Source organism: Dermochelys coriacea, chromosome 1 (assembly GCF_009764565.3).
Source record: "Dermochelys coriacea isolate rDerCor1 chromosome 1, rDerCor1.pri.v4, whole genome shotgun sequence".
Lineage (NCBI taxonomy): Eukaryota > Metazoa > Chordata > Testudines > Dermochelyidae > Dermochelys > Dermochelys coriacea.
Window position 1 is genome coordinate 198062217 of NC_050068.2, and position 23872 is coordinate 198086088.

The 23872-nt window shown below is 37.6% G+C and overlaps 2 protein-coding genes across 10 annotated transcripts in view; one reads left to right on the forward strand and one right to left on the reverse strand.

Moving 5' to 3' along the window:
- Positions 1-23872, forward strand: part of CMSS1 (cms1 ribosomal small subunit homolog) — a 387357-nt gene that overhangs the window by 34430 nt on the left and 329055 nt on the right. The gene's annotated exons all lie outside the window — the stretch shown is intronic.
- FILIP1L (filamin A interacting protein 1 like) overlaps positions 2438-23872 on the reverse strand; it is a 287759-nt gene continuing 266324 nt past the window's right edge. For 3 of the 4 annotated variants that reach the window (XM_043511337.1, XM_038387180.2, XM_043511341.1), the window contains one exon: positions 17672-20921. In XM_043511337.1, coding sequence (XP_043367272.1) covers positions 18152-20921 — 2770 coding nt within the window. In that variant the 3' untranslated portion in view covers positions 17672-18151. Of the gene's footprint in view, positions 2642-17671; positions 20922-23872 lie in introns of those variants that run through there. The other variant, XM_043511343.1, reaches the window with a different exon arrangement.

Sequence of the window (23872 nt, forward strand, 5' to 3'; positions counted from 1 at the left end):
AAGTTTTACCTAATATCTAACCTAAATCTCCCTTGCTGCAGATTGTCAATTACTTCTTGTCCTACCTTCAGTGGACATGGAGAAAAATTGATCATGTCCTCTCTATAAGAACCCTTAACATATTTGAAGACTATCAGTTCATCTCTTAGGCTTCTTTTCTCAAGACTAAACATGCCCAGTTTTTTTTTAACCTTTCCTCATAGATCACATTTTCTAAACACTTTATCATTTTTATTGCTCCCCTCTGGACTCTCTCCAATTTGTCCACATCTTGAAGAGTGGCACCCAAAACTGGACACAGCACTCCAGCTGAGGCCTCACTAGTGCTGAGCAGAGTGGAACATTACTTCTAGTGTCTTAAATATGACACTTCTGTTATACCCCAAAATACTGGAATTTTTTTGCAACCGTATCACTTTGTTGACTCATTCAATTTGTGATCCACTATAACCCCCAGATCCTTTTCAGCAGTACTACAGCCTAGCCAGTTAGTCCCCATTTTGTGGTTGTGCTCTGGATTTTTCCTTCTGAAGTGTAGTACTTTGCACTAGTCTTTATTTTATTTCATCTTGTTGATTTCAAACCAATTCTCCAATTTATCAAGGTCATTTTGAATTCTAATCATGCCCTCCAAAATGCTTGCAACCCCTCCCAGCTTGGTGTCATCTGCAAATTTTATAAGCATACTTTCCACTCCGTTATGCATCTCATTAATGAAAATATTGAATAGTACTGGTCCCAGGAGAAACCCCTGTGGGACCCCTCTAGATACACACTCCCAGTTTGAAAGCAAACTGTTGATAATTACTCTTTGAGTACAGTCTTTCAAGCAGTTGTGCACCCACCTTATAGTAATTTCATCTATACCCCATTTCCCTATTTTGCTTATGAGAGTGTCACGTGGGATTGTGTGAAGTCTTACTAAAATCAAGATATATAATGTCTACTGCTTTCCCCCCATGCAGTAGGCCAGTATTGGGTTGGTTTGGCATGATTTGTTCTTGACAAATCCACATTGCTTATCATTTATCACCCTGTTTTCCTCTAGGTACAAATGGATTATTTAGTCAGTTATTCCAGTATCTTTTCAGGTATCAACATTAGGCTGGTAGGTCTATAATTCTCTGTGTCCTCTTTGCTCCCCTTTTTTAAAGATAGATAAGTTTGCCCTTGTCCAGCCCTCTGGGAGTCACCTGTCCTCCAAGCAGAGCCTGCTCTAGGTTTTTTTGCCGCCCCAAGCAAAAAAAAAAAGGGTGGGTGGGTGGGTGGCCAGAATGCTGCCCAAGCAAAAAAAAAATAAAAAATAAAAAAATACCACCCCTGGAATTGTGCCGCCCCAAGCATGTGCTTGCTTTGCTGTTGCCTAGAGCCAGTCCTGCCTCCAAGGATTCTCAAAGATAATTGCTAATGGTTCTGAGATTGTTTCAGATAGTTCTTTAAATATCCTAGAGTGAAACTCATCAGGCCCTGCCAACTTAAATGCATATCACTTAACTAAATATTTTGTAACTTGTTCTGTCTTCCTTCTCCCTTGTTGTTAATATTCATTGTGTTAAGCATCTGATTACAATTTAATCTTTGTAATGAACACTGATGCAAAATAGGTATTAAACAGCTCAGTCTTCATAGTGTTGTTGGTTATTAGTTCTCCTTCCTCACCCTAATCAGAGGATTGACACTTTTCTTTGTATTTCTCTTGCTCCTAATCTATTTATAGAATCTCTTCTTACTGCCATTTATGTTCCTTGCTAAATGTTATTCATTTCGTGCCTTAGCCTTTTTGATTTTGTCCCCACATGCTTGTGCTATTCTTTTGTAGTCATCCTTAGTAATTCGTCCATATTTCCACTTTTTGTAGGATTCCTCTTTGCTTTTCAGTTCATTGACGATCTCTGTGTACATTCATGTTGCTCTATTAGTATCTTCCTCTTTCATTTGTATCGGGATAGTTTGCCAAGTATTGTCTTCTCTCACTTAAATTTTAACCTAAAAATATCCACATTGAAACAAAATTCCATAAGACCAACTGAAAACAAAATCCTCGTGTGATAACTTGTCATGATTGTAATTGTTGTAAATCTACTAGGGTGGAATTAAGGTTGTGGTTATTAGTTGCCAAGGGTTGTGTGTCAAATTTTGGTTCATAATAGAAACTCATTTTGCAGTTTAATTTGCCACTTCATGGTAATGGCCAAATTCTGCTGTCATTTAACTTGCTGTAAATCAGGATTTACACTGGCACACCGAGATCAGAGTTTGGTCCAGAGAGTGTTACTGATGCATTGTGGTTCTACCGTGAGCATTGCAATCTTTTTTACAGACGTATGAATAGTTTTATCTCACTACTTGTGGAAACATTACCTTTTTCTGAAACAGCCCTTAGAAGTAATTGCTACAGTGATTCACATTAGTCAACAAGTATATTTTACTCCTGGACATTGCAGAGAGTTGTTTACCTTTTCCCTCCATTTTGAATGTAAGTGTTAGATACAGTTCTCATGATGTATCGCTTTCCAGCATTGCTTTCTTGGAGTGGTTTGTTGAGATGCCCAGTAGGTGTTTTCACTGGTAATTTAGTCGTGCTGATGGATTTTGGTTTGGGAATCCGAGTAGGAATTTTGCGCTGGAATACATCAGCAATCTTGAAATGAACCAAGAAAAAAATGTAAGCAATTAGGTTGGGTGGTTTGTATAGTTCTTTAGTGCTCTTTCTCAGCTTTTCAGAAAAGAACATATACATTGATCTGATTAAGAACTGTTGTCAGTGTAGTTTTCCTTATTTTTCTGTGTTTTTTTTTATTTTTAATGTTACACTGAGGGACATGAAACAATGATAATTTTTGAATGATGTTGGAAGAATGAGTGTCCTGTTACTCTTTGGAGGCTTCTTGTCTCTACATGGCAGTCTGTGTAATTCAAGAAAAGTCTCAGAAGAGTTTATGGGGTTTTGCAGCGATACAAGTATTTTATTCTTGACTGAGCTATTACAGTCTACAACAAAATGCACCTTGTGGCTAAATCAACTAAATACTGAGTGGAAAAAAATATATTTTAAAGATGGTCAAGATTCCTATGCAATGTGATGAAGAAAAAAAGTGAATGCACATTAAGCTATATACCCAAAGGCACCATATTATGAAGGATGATATGATATTGATGGCACTTTCCTGTACAGCTTTTGTGAGACCTGCCTCAAGTACTGATTTCCCTGGCTTCCAGGGATGCATCATGACATAATGAATAGGGCACGGGACTGAGAATGAAGATACTTGGGATCTGTTCCCAGCTCTGCTATGGGCTTGTTGTGTGACTTTGGACAAATCATTTAATGTCTCTGTGACCCATTTTTCCCACTTGTAAAATGGGGATGATATTAATCTTCCTTTACAATTTAAAAGTATGTTGATGTCTATAGATAAAAATGACTGTATAAGTACTTACTGTTGTTCTGGGCACCTCCTTAGTGTTAATCTCTCTCTCTCTCTCTCTCTCTCTCTCTCTCTCTCTGTCTCATTTGTGTAGATATATTCTCATTTGCGTATGTATGTATGTATATGTATATACAGAAACCCCTAGAAAACTGGAGAGCACCAAAAAGAGCTGGAGCTGCCTTATTAGTAAAGATTTAAAGAAATACTTGGGTATAGCTTGGCCAGATGGCTATTCCATGGGAATGCATAGGTTTTAATTGTTTGAAGAATGTGAACAGTAACGAGGGAGTAGAATAATTATTTTTAGGGGAGCCGTTGTACTAGGCTTTGTACAAACCAATAACACAAAGGCTCCAGAGAACTCTCAGTCCGGGATTCAGTCTACATGCAGCTGATGACTGAACTAACAAATGAGGGGGTGACAAGATAACGGTATACTCGTTTAGGATGTTCAAGGGATTGAGTATATCATAACGAAATTCAGAAAAAGAAAAATTAAACTGACTTCACAGGATTAGAGTGTCTCAGTATTGTCATTTAAGTTCCTTCAGCAATAGAATAATTTTTGTTTATTTTTGTGCTGGAGACAGAACTTGCTCTGAATACAGTATTTATTGCATTTATCTTAGCTGTATTAAGAAATCAGAATTTAAGAAAGAAAAATAACTTTTTTTTCTTTGTGTATGCATGGGTGTGGGTCGATGGGTGATACATTGTTGCTTTATAAGGCAAAACGGCATTTGATTTAAACAGAAATATCTTGAGAAAAACATAAGCATTCCATTCATTAATGCTGGTGAGATTGCTATGGGTTAGTAGTTTAGAGGATAATTATAAGAGCAATTGTGATAAGTGGATAAATAGTTAAGGAATGTTTTTTGCTCTTTTCTTGAATGTTGCTGGAGGTTTAACTGACTTTTACAGTACAGTGTTTCCCTTTGGGGAGACGTTCCAGTGTAGGTAAACAATTTAAAATAAATCAGTTGAATTGCTCATGCAGTAAGTGGCTGATCACCTTTGTTAGCCTATTTAAAACAATCATTTATTTTTTTAACAATTTCCAGCTGATGTTAATTTTTGTGTGTGTATGTATTTTGCAGCAGTCAGATTTCCCATTGCAGAAAAAGGTTTACTTGGTGTTTTAAAATGTGGTTTTGCAGTTTCTCACTGATAAATGATGATGTTTCAGTTGCATTTGATATTGTTACTGATATGTGTATTAGAGAAACGATTCATTTGGTAAGGCCTGGTCTACATAGTTTTTGTATCTGTAATACTGTTTGGTTAGGGTGTGATTTTTTTTTTTTTTTTTAATTTTAATTGTTTGGACCAAAATAGTTATGCCAGTACAATCCCTAATGTGTATGCAGTTACACTGTCTATAAAGGTTCTCTGTACTGGCATAAGACTTACCCATGTGTGAGTAAGCTATAGCAGTGTACGTGTTTCTAAACCAGTATAACTGCATCCACACTAGAGTAGTAGGAGCACTTGAACTATACCAGCATCGTTTAAGGGGTGCAACTTTTATGTGTAGACAAGGCCTTAAACTTAGACTGTTTTTATAGTTCTTTCCCTCCTCTTTCAGCACCTGAAAGTAAGTTTCTTTTTCACCAGCCCTGTCTCACAGTTGTTCAAGAATGGATGTTCAGAGAGAGAGAGAGGAATAAATAATATTAGTAAAAAACATGAACATTCAGTTTTCAAAACTAAAGGATGAATCCAGTTAAAGCACCTAAGCACGTGCTTAACTTTAAGCCTGACAGTCTCCTATTGACACACACAAAGTTAAGCCCCTACTTAGGTGTTTGCTGTGTTAGGGTCTAAAAGATTGATTGAAAAATGTGAGCCTTGATATAAGGTTTGGAAAGAACATTTTTGGGTTACCTTACCTAGTTCATCCCCTTGCATCATGGTAGGGCTGTTGTAAGATCTGGGTTGTAAGTACACCGTGAGAATTGTAGTCTGTAACACGTGTTTAGATTCTTGAGTGGGAAGTACCACAGTTGTTATGGTTATATGGTGAGAGCTCTGTAGAATGAATCCTCAATTAGTTCCTTGTCTAGTCTTAAGTGTACAGCATGGCAATGGTTATGTTATAGTTATTACCGCTGCATTGCTTGGAAGGTGTCAACCATTAGAATATTTGCAAAAAGAAAAGGAGGACTTGTGGTACCTTAGAGACTAACAAATTTATTTGAGCATAAGCTTTTGTGAGCTACAGCTCACTTCATCAGATGCATTTTTTTTTTTTTTTTTTTTTTACGAATACAGACTAACACGGTTGCTACTCTGAAACCTGTCATTAGAATATTGTGTGTGTTTGGTTTTTTTTCTTCAGTGTGATATTAGTTCTGGGTCAATGAAGGGAAGTCAGTATTTCCATCAAGAATAATTTCTGCAAATACACACCACCCTCTTGCACACTGATTTCCTCTCCTCTGTGTCCCTTCCCTGGAAAGATGAAGGATTCTCTCAGCTTTCCAGTCTTCTTTCTGACAACCAGAAGAAGCATTCCCTGAGCTGGTACAGCTGCTTGCTCCCTCTGTCCCTCAGTACTGCTGTCTGTTTCCCTGACCTCCCCCATGTAAATGCCCTCCCCTTTCTGCTCCCTGTTCAGAGAGTTAGCAGGGGGTGTGGAATTCAATTCAATTATCCTTTAAGTAGCAATTGGTGCTTCTCAGAACCTGGAGTCCCTGTTTCATCACAGTCCCCACTTCTGCTCTCCAAATACCCCTATAAACTAGCCCATTCCAAGATACTATCTACCTGGGACGTAACCATTTCCAAAGTTTTCAGTTGTGTAGTACATACAGGTCTACTAATTAAGGGGAAGTATAAAAAAATACATTATTACTGTTTAGGCTTTAAAAATAGGCCTGGTTTGAGATGTGCAAAGCAAGCATTGATTCTTAGTCTATAAACACGATAGTAAAACATTGGCTTCAGATATTAATTTCACAGAATAAGATTAGTTTGTAAAATATGGCAAGGTTTTTTTTGTCAGTAATGTCAGCAGTCATTGAAATGAACAGTTAAAATTCATTGTCAAAGCAAATAAGGGGTAGGGTGCTGAGAACCAGGGCGAACTGCAATTTGATAAACAGGCTTTGTCTTCCTGCATGTTAAATTAACCTCCAGAATGGATGTCGTTTATTGGAAATAGGAATTAGGTGAGAAGAGTGAAAACCTAGGAATGTGGAAATTGTCATGCATGATTGGACCAGTGGCATATCTAGCCCTGTGTCCTTTTTTTTGACAGTGGGCAGAGGCAGGAAACTCTGCAAGGAACAATTATGGAATAACATGCTTGGGGGCAGTTTATTTTATTTCTCCCCTCAGGCATTCAGTAGTTGGCTTATGCTCTGAGCATGAAGATTTATATTCATTATATGTTCGTGTCTTATTTGCATTTGTTTGATAAGGAATTGTAATGATGGCCCGATTTTAAATGAAACACTATCAGATATTTTAACAGTTTAGAATTTTTCTCCTTTTATGTTTTCCGAGTCATCAGTGTAAATTAACCCCTTTTTTGGGTACAGAAGTGTGGGGGAGGGGGGGCATGTGGAAAGCAGGAGGGATGTGGCGGGGGACAGGATCGGCATGTTGAAAGGTACCAGTTCTAGCTATCTGACTGTCTCCATCTGCTTGAACCCTAACTCTCCACTCTGACTTTTCTGTGGAATATAGCATAAAATGTGGCTGCATGTTTTCTGTCTTAGGGATTTATGCCTTTTATTAATGGACAAAGGGGAGTGTGCAGTGCTTATGGGTAGCTTTCTTCATATATCTTTCTGCATCCATTATAGAAATGCATCTAGGAAAGACAACGTTACATTTGGTTCTTTTTCAACATTTCTTTTAGTTTGAAAGGTTTGAACAGCAGAGGGAGTCCTCTCTTAATTTTTGTTCTGCTCAAACTCTGCGGCTGTGGGACGGCTCTGTATAGACCAGTAATGCAAACAACCATATGCATATCTTGACAGATTTTAGTTTGTCCTCAGATTGCTGAGGGAAGTTGAAGTGTGAGCCTGGTCTAGAAAGGGCATATGTATGAGGCTGCCAAAAAGAAATGTGGTGATTGCTCACCCCTTGTTTAAAAACATTTCTCCATGTGCTTCCTCAGCTCATTAAAATCTCAGTCCTGCTGTCCTTTTTCAGGAGTGAGTTAGGGCTAAGTAAAGAAGGCAGGATTGGGTCCAAAGTAGCATTCTCTTTTTAGTTGTCAAATAGTAAGTTGTTGATTTTGTATAGTTCTCTCCAGCCTCCCCCACCCCAAGGCCCTTCCAGTTCGTCCTGTTTCACTGAGCCCCTCTGTTTTCATTCTGAAATCTTTCAGGTTAGTAAGAATGAAGGTTTTCAGCTTCTCCCTCTCCCTGTGTGTGTGATTATTTAGAAACACTGTACTGTTCTGCAACAAAGGTCCCAAACATTGCATCTTGCTTCTGTAGGGGTTTAGGTAACTGCTGTAGTATTTCGTTTTTACAGTTGCTAATGTACTTTCTTCAGTCTTAGCCTTATGGAACCTTGGTCAATGCTCTAAGGCCAAGAATTCCCAACTTGATGCTCAACTTTAGACAGCCTACATACCCTCTGAAGATGCCAAAATAAGTAGTCTGACTTTTAAGAGGTACGGGGCACCCACGGTTCCTCCCTTAGCTGAGGGAGAAAAAGACATTTTAGAGCTAAGATCTGAATAAAGAGAGAGCAATTTTTTAGGGTAGAGATGCTTGCAGGAGCTGCAGAGGAGAAGGCCTTTGTGCAGACATTGGGGAGATAGTGGGATGTATGTAGAACACAGTGGGTGTGACCAGGGGGAAGGTGGATTTTCAGAAGGTCTGAAATGAATCCTGGAATGAATAGGAATCCAGTAATGCTTAGTAGCTTCACTTAAATCCTGCTATAGTAGTTCATATACCAAACAGGAACTAGATTTTGTTCCTCTCCAGAGGTATTAATGTTAAAAAACACAACCCAATTTAGTTACAAAAGTGCAAACAAAGCATCTGCAACAACATTTCTCTGTAGTTTCTATCTTCTGATTTAAAAGGATGCTGTCGTGGCTGGCTAGTTCAAAATATGGCCTGTCTTTATCATATATCTGTAGTTAGTCAGCGTAGTGAGTTTACACAGTGCCTTTCCTCTCACAATTTGTTCTTCAAGGCTTTTTTTATTTTCTTTATTCAAACTGCAGAGGCAGTGCCCATGAACAAACCCTGTAGTAACTGACTGTAGTGCATGGTTAGGGTGCAGAATGGAGAATCTAGACATCTGTGTTTTAATCCTGACTATGCCACTGACTCACTTTTTGACTGTGGGCAAGTGACTTCACATTTCTGAACCTGTTTCCCCATTTGTGAAGTGGGGTTAATGATACTTGTCCTCCCTTTGTAAAATGCTTTGTGTCAGATTGTGATATCCATTTCAATGTGACTACTTGTGGTACAAGGTACCATTGAACACATATAACACAGGCTGGCCTTTTGCGATCTGTGCCTGAGAAGTATCATTATTAATTTATTACTACAATTTATTTATTTGTTGTTACAATTAGTAATGGCGGAGGAAAATATCAATAAAACCGTTTCAGCCATATGATGATGGCTATTGCCCCGAAAGTGCATACTGGCATTTCAAAACCTGTAGGAGAAATTTAAAAAATTCTGACACTGCCTTTAATCAAAAAAAAAAAAAAGCGTAATTGACCTTGAATTGCATATAGAACTTTAAAAATGGTGGGGAGGAGAGAGGAGGAGGGGGTGGGGAGGGGGGAGAATTGATGCTGGGTATTCAGGCCTGTATGCCAAGTGTTTAAACTGTGTCATGTTTTTATGGTTGAATTGTAAATGCCTTAGAAACTGGTGTCTCTGTAGAAATGCAGACAGGTCCTTAACTGTAGCAATGTGAATGCCTCACTATTATCGTGTTATAAAGTACCATGGGTGTTGAGCCAGTTGGCTCACTGGATAATCCTAACCCTATAATTTTGCATATAGTGGACAGCTCATATTGTGGAATTAAGTACTCTTGGGTTTTGCCATTTTTAACTATTAGTCACTTTAAAATGGAAGTTAGAGGTGGAAAGGATTGGAAAAAGGTTAATTGTAATAACTTGTGATGTTGATTTTTGCTTTCCAATGCATATGATGCCCCAAGGGTATCCTGATTATTGTAAAGTGTGGGGCATTTACATTGGGGGCATTTACAGTGGAGGCAGGATAGAACTGCTTAGTTTCATGAACTTGAACTATTCAGAAGGAAATTTTATATTAAAAATAGATGTAATTTCTGCACCTGTGACATGATCTTTGTCAAAAGCTCAACCAGACAGGGGTGGCCTGGTGCATAAAGATATTATTTTTTAGACTTTTCTGTGGAGCTCATCTCCACAATATCTGAGCACCTTTATAAAAAAGGCAATTCTTAATATTCCCATTTTGATGGTGGGGAACAGAGACACAGAGAGGTCACACAGGGAATCAGGCAGAGTTGGGAATAGAAGCCAAAATACCTTGAGTCCCTTTCAAAAACCTTAACTACCAAAATTTTATCATATATCCTCCTTCTCTTCAGGATTGTCTTAACTAGGACATTTTATCTTTAAACTTGGCTTTTAATCATTGAGTTAGCTGACACAGTGCTGACTGGTCAGCGTAGGCAAAGACATTTTGTATCCATCATCAGGTTATCATCAATGAGCTGTGGGTAAACTCTACCAAGACCAGGGTTTACCCAGGAGTAGCTGATGTGGTGATGAACACAATTTGTTCTTGTCTGCAGTGACCAGTCATCCATGGTCAGTGTTGTATTGCCTAACTCAATAGTTAAAAATTGTGTTTAAATGCAATTAAATTGTCTAGTGAAGATAAGCCTGTGCTTCAAAAGCAAGGTGCTGCTTGAGCTTAAAGGGAAATCTCCATTTTCTGTTAGTAGTTTAATTAGATAACTTATTCACTCTGTAGGCTGGCCCCTAGAAGTGCCAATACTTGAGTAGGATTGATTCTGTCCAGTAGAGGGCAGGGTTGACACTTGCATGTTAGCCTGTTACCTCCATGTACATTCGTAATGTTTACAATAAACTCATTTCCTCTTGGTTTAAATCTGTTTATCTATTTGTTGCATAAGATTGTTGGCAGCAGAGATTCTTTTGTACAGATTCTGGGCAACTAAGGATTGCTGTGATAACTTTTTTTTATAGTGTTTTGTTTTCAAAAAGATTAGGGTGACCAGACGTTCCAATATTAGGGGCTTTGTCTTATTTAGCCAACTCTACCCCCCCCCCCCCCCACACACACACAAAAGTCCAGATTTTTCGCACTTGCTCTCTGGTCATCCTAAAAAAGATGCATATGAAGCTGTAGAACTAGACGTAAATGTATTTTAAAGCAGAAATTTCTTCAATACTGGGATTGATTGATTGTGAAAAAATGTAAATATATATTTCCCCTCATGATTATTTAGCATACTGTGTGGGAGCGCACAGAGGTCAACAATGTTGGGGCCCCATTCTGTCAGTTAGTGCACAAACATTTGGAAAATAAGAGTGTCTGCCCCAAAGAGCTCACAAATGGGATCCATATTTGGATTCTTGGGAACTGCTGTAGATTTCAGGGTAAGATTTTTTCTTCTATGAAATCTACATTTTAAAAGAATTTTGACCAGGATCACCTTCTAGTCTATATGTGGTGGGATTTTTTTTTTTTTTGTGGTGTTCACTTCTAAAAGAGAAACATGGCCTGTAATGACCTGAGTATGAGTTTAAGAACTCCTGAGTTTTAATCTTGTCCTGGACTGACTCGCTCTGTTGCTTTAAAGAATTCACTTAACCTCTCTATTTCAATTTCTCCAGCTGTAAAATGAAGTCATTGTTTCTTACCTTCCTCACAGAGGTGCTGTTAACATTAATTAAAGTTAGTACTGTACTTTGAAGATGAGTGTTCCATACTGTATGTGCTAAGTATTTTTGAGAGGAGTGCCAGTATTTAAGTGTGTGTACACTTTTTTTTGCTTTTCAGAGAAACCATCAACAATATGAAAGCCTTTTCTGGTATATTTAAAACCTCTTTACATGTGAATCCCACTCTGTGCCTGTTATGAATCATGTTTGGTTGTAACAGTTGACTAATCAGATTATTTTGAGTGTGTCTCTCTATGATTGAGTCCCCTCAGCATGTTGACCAGGAGGTTATGTTCTCGTGCAGAGAATGCAATAATACTCTGTGGCTGTTGATTGTAGGATTTGTCCTTGTAATAACATTTCACAGTCAGATTATATTTGTCAAAACCTTCCTGTTAGTGGGGTGGTTTTAGCATTTGATTTTAGCATTAAAATGTCTCTCTCGCACCCACCCATGGTGCGTTGAACTCTTAAGATCTTCTTTTCTTGTTACATTGAAAACATAATGTTTGTTCTACCCATTGCTTAAGTCTGGAGACTTGGGAGTTGTCAGCTTTTGTTTAGCCTGTCTCAGTAGCTAATATTTCCTAGTTATCATGCACATGGTTCCTCCATCTCTATGCCCCAACCCATGATTCATCTTAATTATTCTGCCATACAATTGTTTCCCAATTTTTTTCTGTGTGGGGATGCATTTTAAAACCTTGTAAGAGATGTAAGGAGTCCCAGTTTTTTTCTTTCAGCTTTGCTTGTCTACTGTCCTTCTGGGTAAGGAGGATTTAGCTGGCTGTACCTTCAATTTTCATCAATTCATCTCCTTAACTAGATATTAGGGGTTGCTGTTGAATAATGTTAGGCATTGCCTCTCATTAATCAGATGAGCACATTACTTCGGCAATATTTTAACCTGTGAATTTTCCGAACAACAGGAGATTGGGACCAAAAGTCAAAAGTATGTCTCTTGCAAGACAGTAGAGAGCACTGCCATGCTACTATACTGGCCCTCCTCCCAAATAAATGGGCAAGGTTTTCAAACCTGTGTGCCTAAAATTACTCTCCTTTTTCCATATTTAGAAACCTAAATAAGTGGCCTGACTTTCAAATGTGCTGAGCACCCAGCAGCTCCCATTGTGCATATCTTCAAAATGAAAATTCAGTACATCTGTCATGGGAGGATGCTGTTGAGGACACACAGGGGACAGTCATGTTGAGCATCAAAGAAGTCTGCTGAAAAGGGTGGTAGCCCCTTCCTTTCCATAACCAGTTATCCCCCATTCTCCTTCCCTGAGGGTTTGACTCCATACCCAGGGGAAGGGTTTGTTCAAAGGCTTGTTAGGAGTAGGGCTCACTGAAGGGTCTGGGAAGGGGTTGGTGTCAATGCATGATGAGATTTGCAAGAGTGGCCTTTGAAATGCTGGCAGCTTCTTAAGGTGATCATTCTGCAAGGGTTTACAAATAACAGGGCAAAATATTGGTTTTGGACATTCCTGTTTTTTAAGGGCATATAGTGACCCTTACTGTTCGTCTTATGAGAAGGATGGAAGAGAGGCCTTAGTTGAACTTGCTTTCTAGGGAAATCTTTTGTGAACGCTTGATCTAGAAATGTTTTATTTAATAATCCAGTATCTTTTTTTCTTTAATTTTTTTACCATAGTTTGCTAATTTCTTAAAGTCAAAGGGGGGAGAAAATACTTTTTCCCTATAGAAGTGAACCATGAAACAGAACAGAGCAACCTGTCCTGGTTATTTTTTTCCCCTTTACTGCTTCCATATGATGTATAAGAATAGCCTCAAGCTTGCTTCTGCTCTCTGGTACGTGCACACACACATACAGTTTGTTTTTAACGTTAGAAATGTCAGGGTCTCTTTTTTTTTTTGGTAGAGGATGCTAACAAGATCTTGTGAAAGTCTGAATTGTGAGATGCTGTTTGAGGCTGTACTGGGTCATACCAAAGGTCCATCTAGCCCAGTATCCAGTCTTCCGACAGTGGCCGATGCCAGGTGCCTCAGAGGGAATGAACAGAACAGGTAATCATCAAGTGATCCATTCCCAGCTTCTGGCAAACAGAGGCTAGGGACACTATCCGTGCACCACTGCAGATACACTGTGGTTTTTGGCACACTAGCTTCATCAAAGCTAGCGTGTGTATACCTACGCAACCTGGAATTATACCTCCCAGCTACAGTGTAGATGTACTCTAAGACTAGGCAATCCCCATTCTCTTCCCCTTTCAAGACTGAGAATATTCCCCTCCCCTCAGCTGTGTAGAGGGAGAGCCGCACCTCAGGTTACAACCTTCTGTGATATCGTACCTCCAGAAATCTTGCTGAAATCTTCCAACAAAAAGATCTGCACTTTCTATTGTAATTATATAGAACAAAATATTTAAAAATCTCTTTGACCGTCTTAATGCGCACTTCTTTGTAATCTTTAAAAACAAGAACCCAAGATTCAGATATGTCCTACTCTTATTTTTGTTCTGACTTCTCACAACAAAGGCACAGTAAAATGGAAAGAGAAGTAAGGATAGAATGGAAGAGAGACAGTGACAATCACAGGGAATCTATACATGGTGCAAGGAGGAAGGTCACCAAATCTATCCTCCACCTCTTTCATTCTAGAGATTGTTCCAGTTCCTGTGGCACTAGTATGTTTTACTATTATGCTAACAATTTATCCACAGTGATGTTCATTTTTAACATCTGCACCCAATTTAATTATTTTTAATTACTTTATAAATAAAAGAACAACACATTTTCTTCAAAACCTTGGGTCAGTGGCCATTACACGAAATCTGCAATCTTTCATTTTCTCTTTTTCTGTCTGACACACATGCATGACATGCAAGTCTGTGTTTTGGTTAGCAAAATATTCAGTTGTTTGATGTGGTCTCCCCCCCCCGCCCCTTCAAAACAGTCTGTGCTTTAAGCATGGTATGGTGTTCTGTTCCAGAGGTTCAATTCATCTGATCCAGCCTGGTTAACATTTTCTGTATCCATACTTTCGCTATGTTTATTAATTTGCATTATTACAGTAGTACTTAAAGGCCCTTCTCAGGTTTGGGGCTTAGTTGTGCTAGCTACTGGAAAACGCAAAGGATAGTTTCCACTTGCAAAATGCAAGTGATACTGACCCTCTTTTTGTAAAGTATTTTGAGATCCTCTCATGAAAATTGCTTTATATTTACTCAATTGTTATTCATTATTATATTTTAATATCATAATACTTTGACCTTTTTAATATAGCACCTTTCAACAAGGGAGGCTTATAAAGCAATTTATAGACAAATTAACTGAGCTTCATCCTCCAACCCAACAGTGATGTAGGTAAATATTATCATGCTGGTTTTAGAGATGGGAAATTTGAGAGGTAGCGAGGTGAAGTGACTTGCCCAAGATGACATAGGGAAGTAGTAGGCATGCCTTCAACCACTAGACAATGATTTCATTCTTTGTGACAACATTAAAGCTACCTTATTTTAATTAAGAAAGTTGTTTAAAATTAATTATGCTACAGTCTGTAAATATATCCAGAAATAAATTTGCTTCCTCATCCACTACTGATCAGCTCTTTGGAATAAGAGAAAAGTGAACAGTTTGTCTTCTGAAAGCCTGACTTGTACTTGAAGTCGTTGCTCCATCTTGCTTCTTTGGGTCAAAGTCAATGGCAAAAATAAATGCATCACGGAGTCTATGACCCTGCAAGTATGATATGTATAGCCTCTTTGGCAGAGGGCATATCTGTTGATCTTAATCAAAATGTATACTGTTATGGGAAAATGTGACAAAGATGTTCACAGGCAAGTTTGATGCAACTTTTCTATGAATAGTAATATCCTATGGCTGTTTCCTTTGTCTTTTGTTAATTGAAAATTATTTTCCTGTAGTGAAAATGATCTCTTAGTAAAAAATGAACAAGGAAGAATAAGCACTATCCTGTTGAATAATTAAACTTTTTAATGGTGTGTTCTGTGGTCTAGGTTTTTTAACTCACTTAACATAGAACTGTAAGTGTCTTTGTTCAGAAGAACTAGGCAACTGTCCAAAGGACAAGAAATGACTACATCTAATTCCTACTGTATAGTTGATTTTTGAAAGACATTGTTACAGATTACTGCCTAGTTGTTGTTGTTGTTCAACTAATTTCTGTGCATCTAGTTAGATTGCAGATGCAAACCAGAATATTTTGTTTTCTACATAATTTTGAAATAAAAACAAAATGTAAAGCTTAAATGTATGAGGACTGGAATAGGATTTTTTCTTTTAAAGGACTGTGGCATTTTTAATATTTTCAAATGTCTGCCAACAGAATATTGGTGATTACTGCAGAGTTATGCACTGTTGTAAAATGTGCATACCTACAGGATCTATGTTGAAAATTAGTTACGTAGAGATCTAATGTTCATTTTGGATTGGCACTGCAGAAAAGAACACTAAAGCCAAATGTAATAAAGTGTATGTTATTACAGTCATATAAGATTATGCTCCTTTTGGTCTTGATTCTACAAGATGCTGAACGCTCCCATTGAAGTCAGTGGATGCTGAAGTCAATAAGCACCTTGTAGGATAAGAGCCTTAAGGAACATCACATGCTGGGCCTGATTCTGGTTCCACTCAAAGAAAAGGAGTACTTGTGGCACCTTAGAGACTAACAAATTTGTTAGTCTCTAAGGTGCCACAAGTACTCCTTTTCTTTTTGCAAATAAGGACTAACGCGGCTGCTACTCTGAAACCTGTGGTTCCACTCAGTTCAGCTTTTGAAGTAATTGGAGTTAAACGGATGTAAAACAGGTGCAAAGGGCTTGATCCAAAGCCCACTTTGGATCAGGCTGTAAGTGAGATAGGGTGAGCCCAATCCAATCTTGTGTAGTTTAAATGTTTTTAAAAATGCTGTTGCAATACTCTGGTTCACTTCTTAGAATTGATTTAATTGAAACTCCCATGGACCTTACTTTTATTTTTTTCCATTGTTGCTGATTATCAAGATAGATTTTTTTTTTGTTTTGTTTTCTAAATAGAAACTTTTCCTTTTACAATCAGCCATTGTCTTCAGTCATAATCATTAGCTCCCCATTCAGCTTTAGCACGTGCTTAAAGTCCTTTGCTAAATCAGTGTTGAAGGACAATTAATATCACAGGTTTCAGTGATAGCCGTGTTAGTCTGTATCAGCAAAAAAAAAAAAAAAAGAGTCCTTTTGGCATCTTAGAGACTGATAAATTTATTTGGGCATAAGCATTCATGGGCTAGAACCCACTTCATCAGATGTATATCACAGTTCATAATCATGGAAAAGATTGTTGTCTTTAATCTGCCCAATTCATCTTGAGCTGTGATGTGTGAAGTAGAGAGCTTCTATTTATGCACAAATCTCTTTATGATGATTAGCAAAGTGGTGAAAAGATATGTTTTCTAAATGCATAATTAAAATTGATGTTTAATTTTTTTTAAAAGCTGTTTTTAAAAGAGTGAATGTCAGTAGTAGCTCTTTATTTAGAGAAAGAGAGGTGTTGGGGAAGTGAATTTAAGACCTTTTGGCCTTCTAAATTTAAAATGAAGCTCTGATGTCACTGTATATAATGTTCTCCAAGAGGTTAGCATTGATTGCGTCTTACTCCTGGTATACAGGCAAATTGAGGCCAGCATTGCTTATACTATTGTCATTATTTATTATTATATGCACTAATATAGCATCTGTCACTGTGGTGTGTGACCCAGTTTTGTCAAAATAGCGGCATTGTACTATTAGTGTCTGTACTGTGTCTGGAGGGATGTATAAATTCAAATAGCTGGACTATAGTATTCTCGTTTTTTGGTAACTAACTTATTTTATCATTTCAGAAACTATAAGGTGTCCTGTCATTAATTTTTCTTTCTCTTCTTCACTGTGCCTAACTAATATGTAGAATGAAGGACTGTAATCTAGGTTCCAACCCTGCTCCCTCCTTTCTTTGAATAATAAAATCATGCTGTGGAGCCATTCTTCTGGTTGGTCTTTTTAAAATGTACATGTTGCTGTTAACATTCTTACAAGGTCTTTAAACGTTAGTATTTTTAATGTAGACTAAGAGCTTGCCTTACGGAAAAAGAAAATAATTCTGTGATATAAACTTTTCAACTCAAGCCAAGATTTGAAGGAGGAAACAGATTGAGTTTTAACAAAATGACAAAGTGTTTAAAAAAAATCCACACTCCGCAAAATTCCCAGTGATTGACATGCCCCAAAACATGATTTATGCATCATGAACTTAAAATTGGTACTGTACATGTGATTTTGTGTGTTAGATCTAAAAATAATAATTTGAGTAATAAGGCTAGGAAAAATTGGGGAATGGAAGGAGGGTAATGAAACAGTTCTTATCTGTATTTAGCAAGTATTTCAAGGATTAAAATAAGTCTGTCATACATGCAAAAATACAAAATGTGCGCGCGCATGCGCGCACACACCCACCCATCAAAATAACAAATAATTCTGCAAGCAATGGTAAAAACAACCAATTATTTACTGTTTTGTAATGTTAAAATATTTCACCAATACACCTTGCAATTAAAAGTAATGTGAGTTATGGAAAATGGAAATACATAAAGATGCATTTATAAAAGTGGAAGACTAAATATTTTACATAAAGATATTTCAATGAAAAGATATACAGTAAGTGCACACTTGATATGACTAAGCAGGCAAAACTTAACGTTAGTTCCAAATAGGATTGTACAGTTCATGCACAGATCTCTCCCAAAATAAAGGGGGTGTTCCAAATTATTCTTGCTGGGATGAAAAATAGGATGGGTTGCTGGTAAGGTAGTCAGCATGGGTGGGGATCAGTTATAGACATTACTTACTGTAATTTGTGATTGCCGTGGGAGAGGAGTGGCTGTTGGTGTGATTGTGATACTGCTTGTGATTTTACTAGTAGGCTTACTGGATGTTCCATTAGTTAGTGCTGGAGTTCTGTTATCCTGAATTGGAGTACAAGGTTTTGCTGAATTAGCAAGAGCCTGAACATAAGGACTTCCTAAATGAATATGAATTTTATTATCCTCAGTAGTTATTATACTTGAACCAGTGCTGTTAGATCTTTGAAAGTGCCATGACGATTGCCTGTCTGGGGATACTCTAAAAAGAGTATGCTTGGCACCAATTTCCAAAGGCTCTGGAGAAAGCATTTGTTCTGGAGAACTTGAAGAACCTGTCTGAGCCAACGGAGACATTGTTCTTTCTGGAGTTATTGAGCCACATGATTCAGGAGTTTGAGATCTTGCAAAAGCAGCCAATGTAGTAGGTGGCACAGCTTGCTCTGGACTCATGTAACCATCAGCGAGTTTTGATTTTAAAGGCATTAAGGAGGCATTTTGAATAATGGTTATTCTTTGCTTTGGTGTGCCACAGTTGGGTATAACTGCTGTACTAGTGTAAGAGTGAGGACTGTCTGTGGTAGGGCTTGTTATTTCAAGGGTAGCTGTGTTTTGTCCATGGTCTGGTGTAACCTTTATATGAAGAGGTTGACCGGGTGTATGACTTAGAACTAAGTCTCGTGGCTGTGCACAATTTCCATTCTGTTTGTTATGAATTTTTCCATTTTGAGGATGGCTTTCTTTGGACTTCATCCATGGGATCCATAACTTTTTGTGTACTGCATTTGAAATGGATGAATTGCATTTGAAAGACACTGTTTGCTCCTCATCATTGTTTTCATCTTCATTATCACTCTCTTCATACAATTGCCCATTTATGACTGCTCGTTCTAAAGGAACAAGGCTCTTGTAATCAGGTGGTTCATTGTCTTCTGGATCTGTCTGGACTTGTTTAGAGAGAACCTGCAAGTCAGAAATTCTTCTTCCATTAAGACTCGGTCTAAGGCTCTTACTGAAGCGTCTGTATCTCTCTAATTCTTTGGTAAGGTTATCCATTTCTCTTGCCAGCTCCCTGTTTTTGTTTTCTTGCTGGGTGAATTTCTTCTGTAGGACCATATGATCACCCCGTAGATGACATATTACGTCTTCTGTTTCCATGTACTCATGAATTTTCTCTTTCAATGCATCTACCTCTCTAGACAGGTGCCCTGACTTGGCTTCTTCTTCTTTAAGTTTTTTGAAAAGCCACTGTTCTTGGTTGGACTCTGCCTTCTCTGCTAACTTATACCTAGCCAGTTCCATTTTCACAATCTCCAGTTCTTCCGATAGAAATTTAGCCTTGTCTTGTTCATTGATGTATCTTCGCTCTAGAGACTCAAATTCATCTTCAGTTTTCATGAGATCATCCTCTATGGCCTTCATTTCTTTCAGCTTATTTTTCAGCCTCTCAACTTCTTGGGCAAGTTCTTTAATCTTGTTGTTCTCCTGCTGTAAGGATGTGCTTGATTTAGTTGTTTCTTTGAGTTTATTTTTAAGAAACTCTTTTTCAATGGCTTCTAGTGACTGAAGCCTTTTCCTTAGAATATTTACCTTGGAAAAGAGATCATTTCCTTTCTCTTCCTCTGCTTTTAGTTTGTTTTTCAGTTCATCTCTTTCCTTTGTTACACTGGACATTTTTTCCTCTGCATCAGATTTAGATGTCAGTGCCTTTTTACTTTCCTCAATTAGTTTTTCTGTAACTGACATCACTTTCTTTTGCTCCACCTGAAGCTGGGAAGTTGCAGATTGTAACTTTTCTTCTGTTTGCTTTATTTTTTCACTCATTGTTTTTCTTTCATCCACAAGCATGACTGTTAATGTTTTCAGTTTAGTTAAATCTTCCTTGAGTGTGAATTCTGTTTTTTCTAACTTGATTTCAATGGCTTCAAGCTCTCCAATTCTAGCTTTTAAGTCTTCCAATTCCTGAGATAATTGCTTTGTTAATGTTTTTTCTTTTTCTAGATTGCATTTCAGAGCGCAACATTCTTGTTTGCTCTTGTTGAAAGCATCTTCTAATTTCTCCAGCTCCATAATTCTTTTGTTGAGTTTGTCAACTTCTGCTTTAAAGTTCTTGTTTTGTGCTGCTTCTTTTTCTAATTTTTTATTAAGCTCTCTACACTGATCTTCCATTTTTATGAGCTCTTCATCTTTACCTTCCATTTCCAGGACACGTTTTCGTAATTCTTCTACTTCAGACATAAGAGTGGAATTTCCACATTCTCCTTTATTTATTTTTTCCCTTATGTCTTGCAGTTCTTCCTCTGCTTTTCGTAAAGACTTATTAGTCTCCTCTAATTCATCAATTTGTCGAGTCAGTGCTGTTAATTTTATCCGGAGCTGGCGATTCTGGCTGTCTTCATTGGTTAGTTTGGCCATCATTGTTTCTTGTTCTTGGGAAATCTTATTGGTTTGCGCTTGCAATTCTGCTTCCAGCCTGATGGCTTTCTGCTTCTCTTCTTCCGCTTTTGCTTCAGCAAAGGTGAGTTTCTCGTGTACTTGCTCTGTAGTAGTGATTAGCTCTTCGATTTTTTGACTCTGTTGGTTCAACTGTTCTGTAAGTCTTTGCTGTTCATCCACCACCATTAAAGCAAATGATTTTAGTTTTGTCAGTTCTTCTTTCAATTTAGTTATTTTCTTGTTGTTTTCCTTCTCTTTTTTTGCCTGATAGGCTGTTTCTTGGTCAATCAGCTTTTTCAATCTGAAAAACACAAAGTATGTTTGTTTGTTTTGTTTTTTTTATTTTGTAGTAGTTTTTGTAGTGGATTTTTCAAAATACATGTGTTTAGAATTATGATACCATCTAGAGTAGAGGTGAACAAAGTGCAGTCTATGATGTGTAACCTGAGGCTGCCTGACTCTGTTGTGCAGTGGAAAAGGCCACAGAGACTAGAAGTCCTCACATGAAGTGCTTCATTTTAACCAGAGATGCCAGTCCATGTTGCTCATTGAAATCTGTGGGCTCTACTAACTGTTTCTGCAGTAAAGATACAGTACAGCCTTCAGGCTTCTGCATTTGCCAATGCAACTCCATCAGTTGGGCAAGCTTCAGACACCCCACTCTAGAACAAAATAAAATTGTCTGGTTCCTAAGGTCTGGTCTACACACACTGTCTTTATAGCTTTTTAGCGGTATTGGTTATTTAGAAACTGATGTAGGTAATATCAATACTACAATCTAGTGTGGATGTTGATAGTAAGGGGTTTCACTGATTTAATTATGGCAGTGTAACAATTGATATAACTAAATTAATAGAAAAACAGAGTGTCGGCCACTTCTAAGTAAAAAGGGATCCTTGCCATCTTGTAGTAGTCTAATTCTGCTGTAAACAGGTAAATGCTTAGGTTGGAAGTTTTGTTTTGCACCTCAAAAATCCCAAATTCCTTGTTGTCCAAAACTCGGATCTGATGGTGTATCTGAAAGTCATAGTATGAAACCCTGCCTTTTCATGAAGGCTTGAGGTGTTCCTTGAGATTTTCCTAAAATTAGGTTTTACCTGTAATGGTTGTAGCTCAAGTATAGATTCATAATCTTTCCTTGTTTATGAGATGCAGGATATTTCAGTGATAAAAGATGTATGTTAGGACTGTGCATTTGTGTCCTGCAGGGACCTGAATAAACCAAATATCTTAGTATTTGGATCTTTCATGGGCCTTTCTTTTTTGTCTCCGAGACACTGAGGGGGCTAAAATAAAATGTAACCTGATCTTTTCACTATTTGTGCCTCCTTTCCATCAGCTCTTTACTTATTTCTGACCCACAAAGTAACCTCCTTGAATCATTAAAAAAGCATGTGAAAAACATAAGTAGAAACAAAAAACATAATAGAGAAACAAATACTAGAATCTCTGCACAGTGAATGTCCGTGCATGTAATGTCTATATTAAATGACATTTATTGGGGAAAAAAGAAGATTACACGACAGGACTCATTCTAAAGGTCCATGTTACCACCATCATCATCTCATTCAGGAAGAACTAGATGGCACTCCATCCATGCTGCTCCTTAATAAGCTGTTCAGTGACTTGAGGAACATAGTCCTGAGGGCTTAGCATGCAGTCTCAGCAACACCTACCCGTTTGGCAGTAATAGAGCCTGGATTCTCACATGGTAGAAAGCTGCTGACACTATGCAGGTTGATCTGGTACGTGTCCATTTCTAATGGTGGCAATGAATAGAGGTTTCCAACATTTGGCTATACAAAATCTCTCACAGCACATTGACTATACCCAAGATATTTATTCTGTTATAGCAAATAAATCATTGCTCTTGCAGTGAAGTTCTTTATGTGCAAAATTGACAGCATGAACAATAATAATAAAATATGGTAAGCTTAACTTGTATGGAATCATTCTTACAAACATTGTCAAATTATTTATAGAGTTTTTAACAATATAATTGGGAAATGGATGTTAAAAGGCATCGGAAAGGGGTGAATTTTTTGAAATGAGCTTTGAGAAATGACAATGGGTTGATAAGGCAGACGAATATAGGAAGTCTGCTCAAGATGGCAGGAGCAACAGAGTCAGACTTATTACTATATTGTTGGTTTAAAAAAAAAGTTGCATTTTTATATATTACAACTTGTATTTGTGTTCCCAACAGTGTAAATCTCCTGTCTTCCCCACCCCTGAGTGCTTTAGTGGTGAAGTTCAGTTTATGATTTGGTGTTGCCATAGATACAAAACCATAACAGAAGCATAACTAGAGTTTCACTTGGACTTGTTCAGCTTTTGTGTGTGCCTGAGGTTAGCCATCTTGTAATAATGCTGGCTGAATTTATTCCAATTTATTACTCTTGGTTTTACTTTATCAAATTGTTTACTTATCTTGATCATTCTTTTTTAAAGGGATACTATCTGGACAAGGGCCAAATGAGTAATACCTAAATTAGCTGTTGAGTATATTACTGATTACCTTTTAACTAGGTGATATCGACTTAGCCCAAAAAACAAAAATGTTTGAATTCTTGCTATGTTTTATTTCTTAAAGTTTTATTTCTAGAGGACATGGTTGGCCACAAAACCTTTTCCATGGTTTTATAGTGATTTTATAATGCAATTTAGTTAACAGATTTTTCTTTAATTTTAAATGTTTCAGTTGATTGGTGTCTGAGTGAGTAGTCACTGAAATCTTTCAACATATGTACTGTATATGCATTCTTGTTTGTATCTTCATTCTCTTCTATAGCATTATCTCACTAGTTACTGGGACTGCTTGTTAAAGTAAGGGACCACCTGAGTCTTAATAAAGTCTTTGCTGAATCAGGGCCTGAGACTCAAGTGAGGTACGCAAATTGAGCTTTGCTCAAGCCTGCTCCGCATTTGTATTTAAACAAGCTAATTATATTACTGGTACCTGTCCTGGCTCATTATCTAATCTGGATGAATTCTCTGGGGCCCAGTTTGTTTGGTCATTCTGAAGTCCTAGTCAGGCAACTGGAAGGGATGTCTGCAGTATATTGAAAACATTATCCTTCACTTAAAAACATTTTTTTTTAAATGGAATTTTGAAAACCTACTGGGGAAAAAAAAGCAAGTGTTCGTTTCTGTACCTTCAAATTCATCTCTTTTTGAAGGGAAGAATCCTTGTTTAAAATCACCTTAGCAAGGTTAACATAGATTATGTAGCGTATTTCAGAAGCCATGAGG